This window comes from Lagopus muta, chromosome 3, assembly GCF_023343835.1.
Source record: "Lagopus muta isolate bLagMut1 chromosome 3, bLagMut1 primary, whole genome shotgun sequence".
NCBI lineage: Eukaryota > Metazoa > Chordata > Aves > Galliformes > Phasianidae > Lagopus > Lagopus muta.
Window position 1 is genome coordinate 59,684,039 of NC_064435.1, and position 15,677 is coordinate 59,699,715.

Below are 15,677 nucleotides of genomic sequence, written 5' to 3' on the forward strand. Positions count from 1 at the left end.
TTTTATATATATTTATTTTTTAAGTTGAGAAGAATCAGAATGTTAAAGAGTTAATTCTTACATGTCTAGAGAGTTAGCTTATGGACTTGAACTGTGAGCTCACTTTCATTTGGAAGCAGGCTGTCTTATTTTCAGCTGTGTTGTGTATGATTACAAAACATATGGAGTTTTTGTTTTGAGGAACTTTGTGAATATTGCATATTGCAGATGAGTGTTTAAAATAGCACCAGTTAGCAGCTAAAATACCTAAAGCTCCTGCTTCTATATGCCTGTATGCCATAGCACTACTGACTTCCTAGTTTTCACATTTAAACATACTAAAATTAAATCCGAGGGAAAATATGTAATAATCAGATTCAGTCGGAATATTTTAAATAAACATTATATAGCATGCATAAAATTACTAAAATAGTGCACTGCATACACAGTTAACAAATGGTTTCTAAAATTGAATGGTGTTTAGAACTGGACATGAACTGAAATCATTTCTTCTCCTACTGCCACCAACTTCAGAATAGTGCTATTTACACACATCTGCTTGGATAGATGGTGACTGGATGACTGGAATGAACATTTGTGCTTTTTTTTTTTTGAAGGTTAGAGAGATTTACATGATCTGTATGCATGCATTTACTAATAAGGATTTTTATACATATAGATACAAGTAATTTTTTCATCCTCTGATAAAATTTTTGAAATATTACTCAAGAATCTAGCCTTCCTGCTCATGTGGATCTTTATATTTTTAATGTAGAAGCTCAGCCTAATCTCAACTTCCCTTGCATTATTTGGGGTGTCAGGTTCCTCTTCTCTGTTCTCTGGATCTTAGGAACAGTTTAGTACTTCATATAGTCTTGTGAATTTTGCACTGCTTGCATTTTTTAGCATCCCTCTCACATACAAAAATATAAGTAAGTGATCAATGACAGATTCTGAGAACTTATTATCCATAAAATAATAATAATAAAATACATGAAATATTAAACAAATATTAACCCTGCTTTATCTAGGTGGGGATCACTCACTGGCATTTCTAAATGTGAATATGAGTGACTTATTTTCAGTATCCAGACTACTTCACTGAGGTTTTTTTCTCATGTACTCATATTGCTGCATGGAATTTATTTTACACAGGTCTTGCAAAACTGATGGAAGCTGAGGTTTCAGTAAATCAGCTTTCCAAAGAGCTGGTGATGAAGGAGAAAGATTTGGCTGTAGCTTCAAAAAAAGCTGATGAAGTTTTATTGGAAGTAACAATGAAAGCCCAAGCTGCCGAAAAGGTGAAAATGCAGGTGCAAAAGGTAAAAGACAAAGCTCAGGTCATTGTGGATGACATTGCCATTGACAAAGCAGCAGCAGAAGAGAAGCTTGAAGCTGCAAGACCTGCTTTGGAAGAAGCAGAGGCAGCCCTGCAGGTCAGAATCAAAGATACTCTGAACATACATGTATTTTGCAATTGCTGTTTGTGGAATATTGGGGTTGAAAACATAAAATAATATGAAAGGTCTAGCAGTGACCTGGTAGAAAAAAAACTGAAAAGCAAGGTAGTGGAGTGGTAAGATAAGAAGTACCTCTGCTGTCAGGTAATAAAATGAGTCACTTAGTGGTACAGGCAGTCTGGCCTTTCTGTAGTGCTACTTCTGGGTCACCTGCAAAACTGAAACAGTGGCATTAAATATGCAGTCCCTTGCAAAGCATCTTTCACTACCATCAAGTGATGGCTTAAATAAATTGATTATTTTCTTCTCTTTACAGACAATAAAGCCCTCTGACATTGCAACTGTTCGCAAACTGGGTAAACCTCCTCACTTGATAATGCGAATAATGGACTGTGTGCTACTTTTATTCCAAAGGAAAATAGACTCAGTAACAATTGATCAAGAACGCCCATGTGTGAAGCCATCATGGACTGAGGCTCTGAAACTAATGAATAACTCTGGATTTCTTGGCATGTTGCTTAGTTTTCAGAAGGTAAGGAGTTGTTAATGGCATTATTACTCCCATAGCTATCTTAGAGATCAGGTGAAATCGTTCTCACATTTGTGTGTTATATCATCCACAGGAACAGAAGGACATAGTCTGAAACACATTAGGTTTTGTGCATCTATTGTTATTGGCTGATAACTGTTTTTCTCTCCATTTTCATGGTTCTTTACTTCAGTAAACTTTCTCCTGGACCAGACAGTTATGATGGCAATTACACAATTATTCCAAGTACTGAATCAAATCTTGAGAAGCTTGATTGTATCTTTATTCAAGCAGCTCTTGCTTCTCAGTAGGAATTTGCTAAAAAGGGTCCACTGTTGATTTTTTGGTTGTTTTCCCGTCTCTAGTGAGATGGTCTCCATCTACCAGACCTGTTTGCATATAAAGTGCTCCAGAACACCATCTCCCAAATTGTTTGATGGGGAGGAAATATAAAAGAGAATGAAAAATCTGCAAAAATACAGAGCTACTGCAAACTTTTGGGACTATATTATTAGAAAAGTATTAAAGTGCAGAATGATCAACCAAATGAAAAAAAACAAACAGATTTTTACTTCTTTCAGGGGCAAAAGCCTGCCTCATTTACATCAAGATTCTCTAGACTGTGGTGCAAGGGGAATTTCTTGCCAGGGAAGAGAAGATGTACCTAGACGTAGCTAGACCAGAAGAAGACCTGGGATGGATTATAGAATGGCAAAATCAGGGCTCAACTCCCATCCAGAAAACCAAGCAGGTTTTGGCAAAACCTGTGTTTTCTGCAATGTTGCAGAAAACTCTGTTCATTTGTGCATGGATTCTTAAATCAGCTTCAGCTGTGCATTTTGCTGATGTCTTTTTAAGCTACTGGAGTTCTTCCGTTGTGCAGATGTGGCTTGAAACTGCTACTCTTGCTATCCCTAGGAGTTGCTTCTCCCTGTGAGCCATATTGACATAGCAGCATGTGGAATACTTATGCAATCTCTGCAGACAGTCTCCTTCTGGGGCTGTCAATCTGGCCACTTTTCCCAGTGCTGCCTTCTCTAAACAGATAGAGGAAGTGAGTTCAAAGATAATGGGGATCAATTATACACTCCTTACTCAAGCATATGAGGTTTCCAGTTTTAGCACTTATTGGTGCTACATGTTCTTGCTGGTAGTTTGGAACACATTTAACTTTATTCAGAGCAATCTGAACAGCCTCTGTGAGGCTATGTTCCTGCAGGAACTCATACTGATGAGTGTGACAAGGAATTCCAGATTCTGTCTATCCCTGATGAAGTACTTTCTATGTCATCCCATTGCCTTATTTCTTCTTTCCAGTATAGACCATATGTGAGAAGTAAGGCTGTCATGTCTGGAGTTCTGAGTATACTATACTGTTTTTTTTGGTTTTTTTTTCGTGAGATTTTTGATATTTTCTTATTTTTGTTGTGCAAGGAAGATCAGTGGAAGAAAAAAACTCCTAGGGCTTAAAATTTGTTCCTCGAAAAGAAAAGAATGACATGTGAATAGGATCTTAGGCCACTATTGTTTGGTCTTTGCTGCACCCTTGCTGGCTTGCTAACTTATAATTTCAAGTAGGAGAATAAAAAAATGAAAATGTTTATCCATCACTACTCTTCATATTAGCAAATGTCATAATTAGAACATCATAATACATGATATTAAGAATAATGTAATTAATGTCTTTGTTATTATTATAGTAGATCAGACAGGTATAAGACTGTCCTTTCTGATATATACCTCCAAAAAAAGGGTATCTTGCTTGATGCTATTAATGGAGGATCATTTTTAGATTCATTGCAAGAAACATGTTAATACATTGCCAATAAAAGGAAGATTCTTAATGCTTCTGTTGTTAAGCAACTATTATTACCCTGTGTAATCTATTCTACTCTCTACATTGCTTAAGGAGATGAATTCCATTTTCTTCTGACACTTGTGTAATTATAGATTAACCACTGTCATCAAAGATCTGGCTTTTCATACTCTCTACAGAAGGGAGAAAAAATGTATGATTAGAATAATGAAGTGAAAAGCTGTAAGAAATCACATTTACAGTTAAGGAAAAGGGATGGTTTCAATGAAGTCAGTGTTGGTTTCTCTACAGAAATGAAAAGTTTCACCTTTTCCCTTTCCCAGGCTACGCACTGAACTCCCTCTGTTTACACTATGATTTGTATGATGTCATAGTGAGCTGGTTCAGGGAACTTGCCTAGAAGAAAACAGAACACAGTTGTGTGCTGGCTTGGATTTCTATCATACTGGCTTCCATACTAGCTCACTGAGAGCATTGATGATGTCATTAAAGATGTGGCAAGAACAGATCTTGAGGCTGAAAGGGAAAGAAGATGCAGAGAGCTGTAATAGGAGTTAGATCAGCTTAGGTTGTCAGGAACTACAAATGTGAGTAATATCTCTAAATATTATGGGCTAAATAAATATATGAAATCTCAACTTTAGTCAACTTTTTTTTTCAGTGGAATTAGGAGCTATTTTTACTTGAGTTCACAAAAAAACCCCAACAACTAATCTGTTCTTTCCAAGAGTAGAAAGTACTGTCTGTGTTCATGAACAATATTTAGTTCATTTCTTTTGTAAGAAGTGGTAGAGTCATGTTTTTAAGAATAATAGTGTTTTGGTGAAGCAGACTTTATTTTAACACCCATTCTCACGAATAATTTTTCCTTTCTGCTGTGTAGGACTCAATTACAGGAGAAACTGTGGAGCTTTTAGAGCCTTATTTGGACATGGAGGATTATAATCTGGAGATGGCTAAAAAAGTGTGTGGAAATGTAGCAGGTCTATGCTCATGGACACAAGCAATGGCTTACTTCTATGGTATTAATAAAGAAGTCCTTCCTCTTAAGGTATTTCATATTATTAATTTCATTTTTCTGAGAGGTAACTATGGTTGAAGGCAAAAAATGTAACAGTATTTTGGCTAAAAAAGATAATGATCTACAAGAGATTCTAATTTCTTCATTTCTTCAATTTTGAAATCCAACACTCAAAAGTCAAAGAAGCCCTGCCATTTTTTCCCCCTTACATAGCTGCATTTTGCACAGTTGTTACTCGTCTGCATGCAATCAGTTTTCAGCGGGAGCGTTCAGTGCACAGATTCTTTATACAGCTTGGCTATTGGCAAGTGAGAGTTGCTGTGTCTGTCCTTGACCTTGGTCCTAGGCTACACAGTTTCAAGAAAATTGCCCCTCTGTCTTACTGGCCTGGGAAGGAGCATGCTTGTCATGGTCTTGGGAGAGACCTCTCTTGACAAAGAAGTATTCTTTAGTGAGTTTAGCTGGAATTGAATTATCTAAGGAAATTTCTGAGTGTCAAGTCATTACAAGTGATCGTATATGTAATATGTAGTCACCTGGCACAGAATTCTTTAGGAACAGTGAAATTATTGTAAAATTACAGTAGAAAGGAATCAGCTGCCATTATCTGCACTGCTAAAGATAGTTTTATTATCTTGGAAATGTTTAATATATGAGCATATTAAAAAAAAAACTTTGAATATTTATATAGTGATTTATAGTAGCTGCTTAAATGGACTGTTTTATTGTTTTTTTGTTTGTTTGTTTGTTTGTTTTTTGAAAGAAATACATGCCAATCAATTATGCTTCCATTGTACTTATGCTCGGTCTCCTTTTGTGTAATTCAGTGTACTCACTGCATATTCAAAAGTCTTCACATGTACTTTTAATTTATCCGGATTGATCTAATTCAAATTCATTCAAACATAATAGTTTTGATCCAAGTAACCATTGACTGTATTTTTGTGATTTATATTTTTAAAAACAATAGAATGTTCACTAATGAAAATTAGAATCTGATATGCACCTATTGAGATCTATAAAAGAAAAAAAAAAGGAGGGGAAATACTGGACTAATGCTCAGATGCAACTCTATGAAAGCTGTGGAAGTGCTCTTGCAGTTTTTAATTATACATGATTTAAAGTTACATATAAATTTATATATTTATAACTTGCCACATTGGAACTGATACAAAGCTAAGCATGTATTTCTTGGCAAAGTGATACCTATTCTCAGGTATGGCAATAGTTTCCATTATTTTAAAATTGGAGATAATAGAGGAAGGAAAAGTTTAAAGATGTTATTGTGAGAAGCAGTGGAGTGATGCTAAGAAAATAATTGAAAATAAATGTACAATTAGATTTCATAAAGAACTAGCACAGGGTAAATCATCCAGTGCTAAAAGCAGGTTTACTGAATGAATTAATCACTTTATCCTAACTGCAATTCTAGGAGACAGACCCTCTTCAACACTTGCATAATCCAGCCAATGTATTTTTCAGTTGCATCTTAAATGGGACTCAGTGCCTCCTTAATCTTAAATGTGACACTTCATGAAAACTGACTAATAATGACTTACATTTTAGTAATTATTGTGCATAAGCATGCAAAAATGAATTCTTCCCTGAAATAATTACCTACCTCTTTAGATATGTGGCCTGCAGCCTAAGCATCACTACTCAGAGTTGAACACAGTACAAAAAACATTGCCTGCAAAAGTAGTGCAGTGTGGTTGTTTATCATAAAGCAGCCACCGTTACTGCTTTCCTGTAGACCCTCAATATGACTGTGAGCAGTTTCCCTCTAGTTTGTTAACCAGTCAGCAAGCCTGCTGGATTAACCTGATAATTCTGAAACACCATCTTCTGTTTATCCACTATTTGAAGAAAATAGCAGTAGAATGAGGAAGCCATTTAGTTGTGATTGTGCTAGCATCCAAGTAAAATAAGGAAATAATTTCTCTTGGAGATGTCTCCAGTGATCTTAATTAAGATCTCCTTAAGCTGGTTATGATGATCAAGAAAAGTTTGTCTGTAGTTTATAAATTCTATTTGATATGGGGAATTGTCCCTATCACATGCTGCTTTAAATATGGAACTTCATGGCCTTTTCTGCTTTTGCTTGTCTCTATGTTGAACTAAAACCCATAGGAGGCAATAACTGGAATTTCACACAGGAACAGTGTGAAAATTTGTTGCCAACTATTTAAATAAGAGTGTGCTTGTCAAGTTGATACCCACAGGTGTTTGAGTATGAATTCAAGGAAGTCATTTATGTGAAGAGGGTGGAAGGGAGGATTAGATCACCTGTAACAAAACAGGTTAGAGTCAGGACATGTAACTTGGAAAGGAAGAAGTGAAGAATCTTTGATAGCTGTTGAGGTTGCATAAAGTGGATAAGAGGCAGGATCTTGATGCCTTTCAAAGGTTGTTTTAATTCCCCCAAATGGTCACTGATAGTAAAGAAATAGAGGACAAGATTTTATTAAAATCATTCTGCATGGATCTGTTTGCATGTATATGTATGCGTGTATGTATGTATTTTTATGTGTGTGTGTGAGCAGTAAATTTTAGAGGTGAAGAAAAGCCATTTTTTTTAATGTCTGCTAAACCCATGTGCTTGTTTCTCTTATAATGTTTTTCTAAATTATCTCCGAGTCCAACTTTCTCATGATATTGAGGCTCTGATCAGGATGATACAAAAGCAGTGGACCATCTGTGTGAAAAACCAGCAGTAAGCTGAGGCAGAGGCATCTAGAGATTGCATTACCATGAAGCAATGTCAGCCAGATACCATGTACCCAGGGAATGACTGCAAAAAGATAAAAAAAGAAAAGAAAGACCAATGTGGTCATCCAACGCATCCACAAAGCACTTCTAGTAATGTTTCCTGTATTTACTGAGCAACAGCTGCTCTTCATGGAGATCAAGGGTTGTTCTAGGCATTCCATTCATGAGGAGAGATAGCATTTAATAATATGAAGATTTTTATCAAATAAAGCATTTTTATTTATTTTTATTTAAACGCCTTCCTGGATCAGGACCAGTTATATTCAGTGGTTAGCAAAATTGAATTTGCATTGAATAAGTGAGGAACTTGAGGCTATGGCAATGCTGATAAATTAAACAGTGTGACTGAACTTTAGACACTAGAAAATGAGCATCTGCGCTGTTAAATTGTTAGAATGGTCCTTAGTGTGTACTTGATCTTAGCCAGGCAGCATTTTCTGAGTGGTTTCTGGGCACTCAGGAGCTGGCCTGGCCAAAGAGCCTTTCTGCAGGTCTGCTTGCATGCAGTGTGATGTTTTAGAGAATGGAAGAGTTTTACATGAGCTGCTCTCCTCTTACAGATTTCAGTGCCAGAGGAAGGTTCTGGACATGTTAAATTTAACAGCATAGCTGTGGATTGCAATTACTTGTTTATTTTTCTTGTGTTTATGTGGAATGCACAAAGGTTAAGAGGAGTAAAATCATCTCACCACCTGCTATGAAGGCCTCTTAAATGGCCTCTTGGAATAAGGCAAAGTAGCTGCTCAACAGTTCAATCTGTGCCAACTATTGACACTTGGCCTATGGGGACAGATGCAGGATGGAGAATGCAGAAAGAGCAAATGAGGCACTGGTTGGAGCAGACATGAAGGTGTTGTGTGGTTCCTCACAGTGCCAGTGGCAAGGAAAGGCCAAAGACATAGCTCTTGCACAAGCCTCCACGTGTTCTCATGGAACCCCTTTATCCAGGAGCTTGCAGTGTGGTTCTCATGTCCTCAATCCTCGTGATTCATTCACATAAAATCCATTTATCAGGCTTTCACACTGCATCCAACTGGAACAAATTTTGAATCATTGCTTTGCTGCGTGACTCAGAGAGATGAAACGAAGGGTATGAATCTTGTTCACATAGCAATGTCACTAAAATTAGAAAGGCCGCAATGGTTCTTTGTGGTTGGGAGACACATTTTCTTCCCTCTGTTAATTGGCTGGAAATCTTCATAAGAAGCTTCTTGCAACTCTAATAGCCTTCTTGGCAGGAAGACTTTCCTTCTGCTCTCAAGGCAAAACTGTGCAGGAAGCTGCCAGCCAACCTGCTAGTGATGTCTATATGAAAGCAGTGTTTGTACCCATGTAATTTTGAAACATGGAATTGGTGAGAGAGGCAGAGAGTGATGATTTCCAGGGAGAACCGAAACAAGTAGTCTCTGCCTTGGGGAGTCACATATATTGGTCACCCACGTACACCAACATTCGTTCTTGTCTAACCAAGCATGATTCATCACATATGATTAAGCATCCTGCACATCAAACCAATACCAAAATGTACTAATACTTTATTATTACCCTAAACTTAACTGAAAACCTTGGTTAAACTGTCTGTAAAATTACTTCTTGTAATAAGTCTTCTGCTAGCAATCCCTGTAATGCCTAACTAATTTGGAGATTTTCCATGTTAGAGTGCAATAGATTTTTTCTTTGCACTCATCTGAAGTGTTTCTTAGTGAGATTTATTTATTTATTTTGATTGTGCCTACATCTTCAAAGCTGGTAGCCTTTTAAGAGCTTTAAAAAAGCAGGAAGTCTGTTTTATTCATATTTTGTACCTTTCTGTGCGGTTTATTGCTGTGTGGAGACATGGCCTTTCACATTTGCAAGGTACCACCGCTTATATGTATTGGGCATTCTTTTTCACTATGGCTCACTGTATATTGCTATGGTAAATGCCAAGGTGAAATATGATTCCTCACAGCCAGGTTTAATTTTCCTGTTCTTTCATCTGTTCTTCCCAGCTTTTCAATGATATTTTTCCCTGTGTCACCTAACCATTTGTGAGCTGTGATGAAGCAATGCATCATAACTTTGTTTTACTTTCATTCTTAGCTCTCATGGATTCAGTGATAAGAGATGATCTGCCCCGGAGGAGGAGGAGGCTAGGTGGCAGAGAGAGGGATGCTGCAGCATCCTCTTTGGATCTCAGTAAAAGATCCAACAACAAATGGCTTAATAAGACAATTGCTTTAGTAAGACAGAACAAAAAGAGGGGTATATGATAGCTTTAATGACCAAAAGAGAGCGGTCTTTCTCCATGAAGAGGATCTGCTCTGCATGGCAAACCATGGGAAAATTCATCTAGGCTCTGTCCAATGTTTGCATGAACATGGGGTGCTCAGTATCTGAAGGGATTTAAGATTTACTCACTACCTACACTTATGCTTGTTTTATTGGGGCATTTTTTTCTTAAGACATCTGTTGTAAGTCCTTTCTTACTGGGATCTGGAAAGGGCCCTGCTCCATCTCTTTGCCTTCCCTGGTGTTGAGCAGAGGAACGCCGTGTCACCTATTCAAAACTCCTGTAGTGTTTAAGCTTTTCCAGAGAGTCCAAGATTCACTGAAAGTAGTATCTGTGATTCTGAAATCTGCTTAGCTGGATCTTATCAAGACTCACTGGTCTGCTGATTCAACGGTGTCTGTCTCTAGAAGATGTTCTTTAATACGCATTTTGAAAAATAAAAGTAGAATAAAAACATTTCAGCATCTTTACACGATGGATATTTTATGAATGGTCATTTTGTTGTCTTATCTCCATTATAAAATATTTGTTTATCTCCAGGATCTGTCAGCAAATGCAGTGGCTACTGTAAATGATGTTTTTGCTGATAGTGCTGTTCTCGGCAAGTGTAACACTGAAGTGTTAAATTTGTGCTTCAATGATTATTGCAAATATGCTTCTCTAATTGCTGGCAGACCTATCTTGAAACACACTGGACTCCATGCTGAACTTTTTTATCATGCCTAATCTCAAAATGGGATTTAGTTCCTCTCTTTTAATCTTTTTCCTATCCAGTGCAAGAATTTGCTGATTTCAGTATAGTTTGATAGGAATTAAATTTATCTCTTTAATCAAGATTTAATGACAAGAACCGGCCCAAGTTTATACTGTTTACTAGAAGTCATCCCAGAGATTCTTTGCTTTGCTCTGATGTGACGTGAGATTCAAGTTCCATATTTGTAATAAAACATTTTTACAGATTCTTAGTTTCCATCTTTGTAACTCTTAGAGCATGAAAAATAAAAATGCATGGTATTTAAATATTTAGATGCTGTAAATATTCAGAGCAAATGAAAACAAAGTTTATTTGTGAGTGTTTCATAAGCCTTTTGTCAATTTCTAATCTTTCACAAACAAGTATTTGGAAACACATTCTGGATTCACAGAATACATATATATTTCTTAGTAGTAATACAGAAATGAAGAAGACAAGTTTTAAAGACGTCAGCTTATCATTCAAATTTTTATAGACACACATGAAATGTCTTTAGAGCTTCAGTATCCAGAGGAGCAAAAAATGTTTGTTACATTTTTATTGTAGAAGTAATTGATGAGGAAAGAAAGAAGAAAATTAGTTTCCATTATCATTGTTATTATTTTATAGTTGGTGAGGCACAGCCTTAATTTTCTTTTGCACTGAGAAGATATCACAGGAAATATTCTATGCAGTGCCTCATATATCTAGTATACAGCTATTTCAAGAGTGTTGTGCTTATAAGCCATTAATCGTTGTGTGATTAATGGATCATTCTGAAAATATTATTAAAACATTTTAAGATTGCATTGAATAACAATAAAAAGGGAAAAAAAGTTTTTATCTTGTGTATGTATTATTTTTAGAAGTTCTCAATACAGTACAGTATATGCCACTAAATGAATGTCATTGACTTGCCAAACAACAAGTATTAATGACTGTTTACTTTGAAACGCTTCTAGGCAAATCTAGCCTTGCAAGAGGGAAGACTTGCAGCTGCCCAAACTGAACTGAATAATGCACAAAATCAACTGGATGAAAAGCAGATGGAACTTGATCAAGTACAAGCCATGTATGATGCTGCTATGAAAGAGAAGCAGGCCTTACTTGATGATGCCGAGGCTTGCAGAAGGAAGATGAACAATGCCACAGCTCTGATAGAAGGCTTGGGTGGAGAAAAGGTGCTGGTACATTATGAGTATAGTTCTAGCACAGTTGGTCCTCAGGTTTGATAACAAACATTAACATTGCTGAAGAAATTCAAGGCAAGGTGATGTCCTGATATCATATGACACTACACTGTATTTTAGTTACACGTGGGCTTTTTTCTTTTTTTGTGAAACCAATGTATCTAACAAAGTAAAACCATTTATTATGTTAGCCAAATTCTTATGTATAATGATCATATGGATTGTATTGGGATAGCGTTCGAAATGAAAGCCAAGGAGTCGAATTCCTTTTAACTTTAGTAAGAAGAGAAATTAGGCTTAACCTAAATAATTGCCCTAAAATATTCATAAGAAGGATTACTCTCTTTCTTTTCACCAACTATACAAGAATAGAAATTTGAAGCTTGACTAATATTCTGAATTATATTTTAAGTTCAGATTGCTACTGAAACCTTTTACAGAATTATGGGCTAATCTTTATCCTCTGTGCTAAGCTTTAAGTTTTACTCTCCTATGCACATTTTTATAGCTTCAGCTTATAATAGAACCTGAGGGTTTCCAGAAAAAGCGGGATGGTCTTTTTTGTAATTGGCTGATTATTTGCTTTGAGAAGTCCTTGTTTGTAATCACACAGAATCAAAACTGATGAGAGCTTCGACTTTCAACCACTGAATCCTGTAAGGCCAGATCTCAAGTGCTTGTACAGATGTGCTTCAAAATGTTTAGCCCAAAATATTAGATGCTTTGGCATGTTTTTGATTTCTCAGGACATTATCCAATAGAAGTTGGAGTATCTCCAAAGATAGAGATTCTGCAGGCTCTCTTGGCAACTATTCCAGTCCTCGATCACTCTCACTGTCTTTTTGTATATTTGAATGGAATTACCTGTATTTGAATTCCTGCCCACTGCCTCTTGTCCTGTCACTGGGTACCATTTTGAAGAGTATGGCACCATCTACTTTGCAATCACTCATGACATATTAATACAATGCCAGAATTCTCCCCAAGAGTCTGCTCTCAAGCTTAAAAAGTCTCTCAGACTATTTTCATGTGACAGAAGCCCCATTTGGGCCCTTTGCCTCTCTCTAACATGTCCATATCTGGTCAGCTCAGACCTGAGCACAGTAGTCCAGAAGTGGTCTCACCAGTGATAGCAGGAATAATCACCTCCCTGAATGTGTTTCCAGCAGTCATCTGAATGTAACCTAGGATGCTCTTGGCCATCTTTGCTGTCAGCATTTGTTACTGTCTCATGTTCCACGTGGTGTCTGTTAGAGCTTCCAGGCCTTTTTTCTTCCCAATTGCACTCTAGCTGTCAGTTCCAGCTGGGACCATACTGTTGCATTGAGGTTTTCCTTCTCAGAGACAGTACCAACACTTTCCTTTGCGGAACTTGAGGAGTTTCCTGTTGGTCCATTTCTCCAGCCTGTTGAGTGCTCTCTGGATGGCAGCCCATTTATCAAGTGTGTCAACTTGCTGAGAGTGCATACTCTTCTATTTTCTAAGGGTCATTCATTTTACCCCTACAGGAGTGATATTTGTATTCGCTTTGTTCTCAGGAGTCTCTCTCAATCATAGTGACCTTCCAAAGACTACTGACCATCCAGAGATTCAGATGCAGAACTCCATGCATTCCAGCTGCTTTCTCACACAGAGGGAAACTACTCCTCACTGTTCCAGCCTGTCCTTCATAGCAAGCCTATATATGTGTTGTAGCACTGTGATTGTGGGAACTTTCCTGCTGTGTCACAGTGATCCCCATGAGATCATGGTTCTGTAGCTACTTGCAGAACTCTGATTCCTTGTTTGTTCCCTGTGCTGTGCACATTAGCATTTCCAAGAGGAGTCCAGCTCTGCTGATTTCCCAGAACCAGTATGAAAACCATCCTGGGGTTCTGTCTGGTAGGCAGTACCTTGTTTATGTTGATATGCTTCAGGTGGTCCTCTGTTTTATTGATTATGTTTCTATTGTATACATCATTCTACACATTTTTGCCAGCCTGGTCCTTCAGTTCCTCACTGATTGTTGCTTGTCCTCTTCCTCCCTTTCCATTCCTTCTTTAAAGCCCCCTCTAATGGTTTGGCTAGCCTGTTGGCAGACATTCCCCACTTAGGTGGCTGCCATCTCTTCCAATAAAACTTCTACTTCTGAAAAGAATGATTTAAAGAAAAAAAAAAAAAAAAGAAAGAAAGAAAGAAAAGAAAAAAAAGATATTTGTTGTTCAAGAACAGTTACCTACCTGAAAGAGAGAGAGGTTCTGAAATTGGATCTTCATGGTTAGGTTTGTGTCTGTTTAGTCTAACTTGCTTATAATATTTTTACATACAGCTTCGTTGGACTGAAAGCAGCAAAAACTTTCAAAATGAAATTACTCATTTAGTGGGGAATGTCCTTTTGGCCACTGGATTTCTCTCCTACTCTGGACCTTTCAATCAGGAGTACAGGAATTTGCTGCTCCATTTATGGAAGAAAGAGATGAACAGCAGCAAGATTCCATACAGCAATGTAAGTTTACATACTTTAACTTTATTGCTTTGCAGAGAAATAATGTTAAGAGCAATCAATTCCAGAAAAATACTTAATTGAAAAATTATTTATGGGCTGTCATATTCCATCATATTTTTAATAAATAACAATTCTGAACAGTTGACAACTGAGCTTCTAAAAAATTCTCTTAATACTTTCATGCATTGCAATATTAGTGCATAGGAAAAGGCTCTGGCAAATCTAAGTCAGACAGGCTACCTGAGATCTGCTGGAAGGAAATGGCATAAAATGGAAATTAAGTCAAAATTAGCAGTTTAGAACAGATCTACTGCAACATAAGTTGCAATGTTTTAATGTTTTAATAATCTAACTTGCTAGAAAATATCTGTAAAATGGAAACACAGTTTTTCCCTTTTCAGACTTCACATTCCATATTTAGTCTACATGTAGCTAGATTTAACATAAAAATACTTTTACACCCAATAATACGATGGACTATTACACATTTTTAATCAGAAATATCCCCTCTGCATCCTTACATATTAGCAATTAATACCCTCCTGTTGCACCCTCTGCTGTTTCCTCACACCATTTAATATTGTTTAACTTCAAGTGTCTTGTTGAAACGATTAGGTTAAAAACAACTCTGTGTTTTTTAAAAACTTGGATTTACACCAGTTCAGCTTGCTTCACTTTAAACTGTTAAACTGATGTAGGCTTGTCACCAGTAAGGCTGTTCTTTTTGAGTTTATATAGCTTCCCCTTGAGCGGCCCAAGACTGCACAGATATAGGTGGCCTAAAATGCAGCTGAAGTAATGACCGTCATGCAGCTTCAGTTTCCTGAACATGTCATATACTCTAATAAAGCGAGCAACCTCTGTGCTGGGACTACTGAACAGGGCAGGCTCCTTTCCTTGAAACAATGAGCAACCTGTGTACACTTGTGGCTGCACCTCTACAAATGTGTCGAAGGTAGATTACTATCCCTGCTGCATCTTATTGTCAGCTTCTTGGGGGATTTGACATTTAAAACCTATTTTAGGGGGACTGCATAGCCACAGGAGGTTTGTCATGCTCTTTATCTCATAGAAGTTATTTATGAATCTTTTTTTCTTTTTTTTTTTTCTTTTTCATTTATCCATATGGTGGATAGTGCTTCTTATAACAGTGATTGACTTTGAGCTGGCAGAGTAAGCCTCACAGCCCAGCCCAATATATGGTATGACTTATGAAGATTAATGATTCTGACTTGCCCAGCAAAGCTTTTTGAGAGCTCCAGATGAAAAGTAATACGTAAGGTCTGGATGGATTTATTAATAAAGTACCAGTCACAGTGCAGTCTCAGGCAAGATTCTTCACCAGTGTGCTATGGGACTTATCCTACATACGCTTATCCCAAGGATGCTCTTTCTCAAACCCAGTGTACAAAATGTTCTTAAA

At 37.1% G+C, this 15,677-nt stretch overlaps 2 protein-coding genes across 4 annotated transcripts in view; one reads left to right on the forward strand and one right to left on the reverse strand.

The window, feature by feature from the left end:
* Nucleotides 1-15,677, reverse strand: part of CTNNAL1 (catenin alpha like 1) — a 596,511-nt gene that overhangs the window by 274,163 nt on the left and 306,671 nt on the right. The window lies entirely within an intron of this gene.
* LOC125690635 (dynein axonemal heavy chain 5-like) overlaps nucleotides 1-15,677 on the forward strand; it is a 145,193-nt gene that overhangs the window by 79,068 nt on the left and 50,448 nt on the right. For all 3 annotated transcript variants that reach the window (XM_048939240.1, XM_048939241.1, XM_048939242.1), the window contains 5 exons: nucleotides 1,135-1,415; nucleotides 1,756-1,971; nucleotides 4,668-4,835; nucleotides 11,542-11,760; nucleotides 14,078-14,254. In XM_048939240.1, coding sequence (XP_048795197.1) covers nucleotides 1,135-1,415; nucleotides 1,756-1,971; nucleotides 4,668-4,835; nucleotides 11,542-11,760; nucleotides 14,078-14,254 — 1,061 coding nt within the window. The remainder of the gene's footprint in view (nucleotides 1-1,134; nucleotides 1,416-1,755; nucleotides 1,972-4,667; nucleotides 4,836-11,541; nucleotides 11,761-14,077; nucleotides 14,255-15,677) is intronic.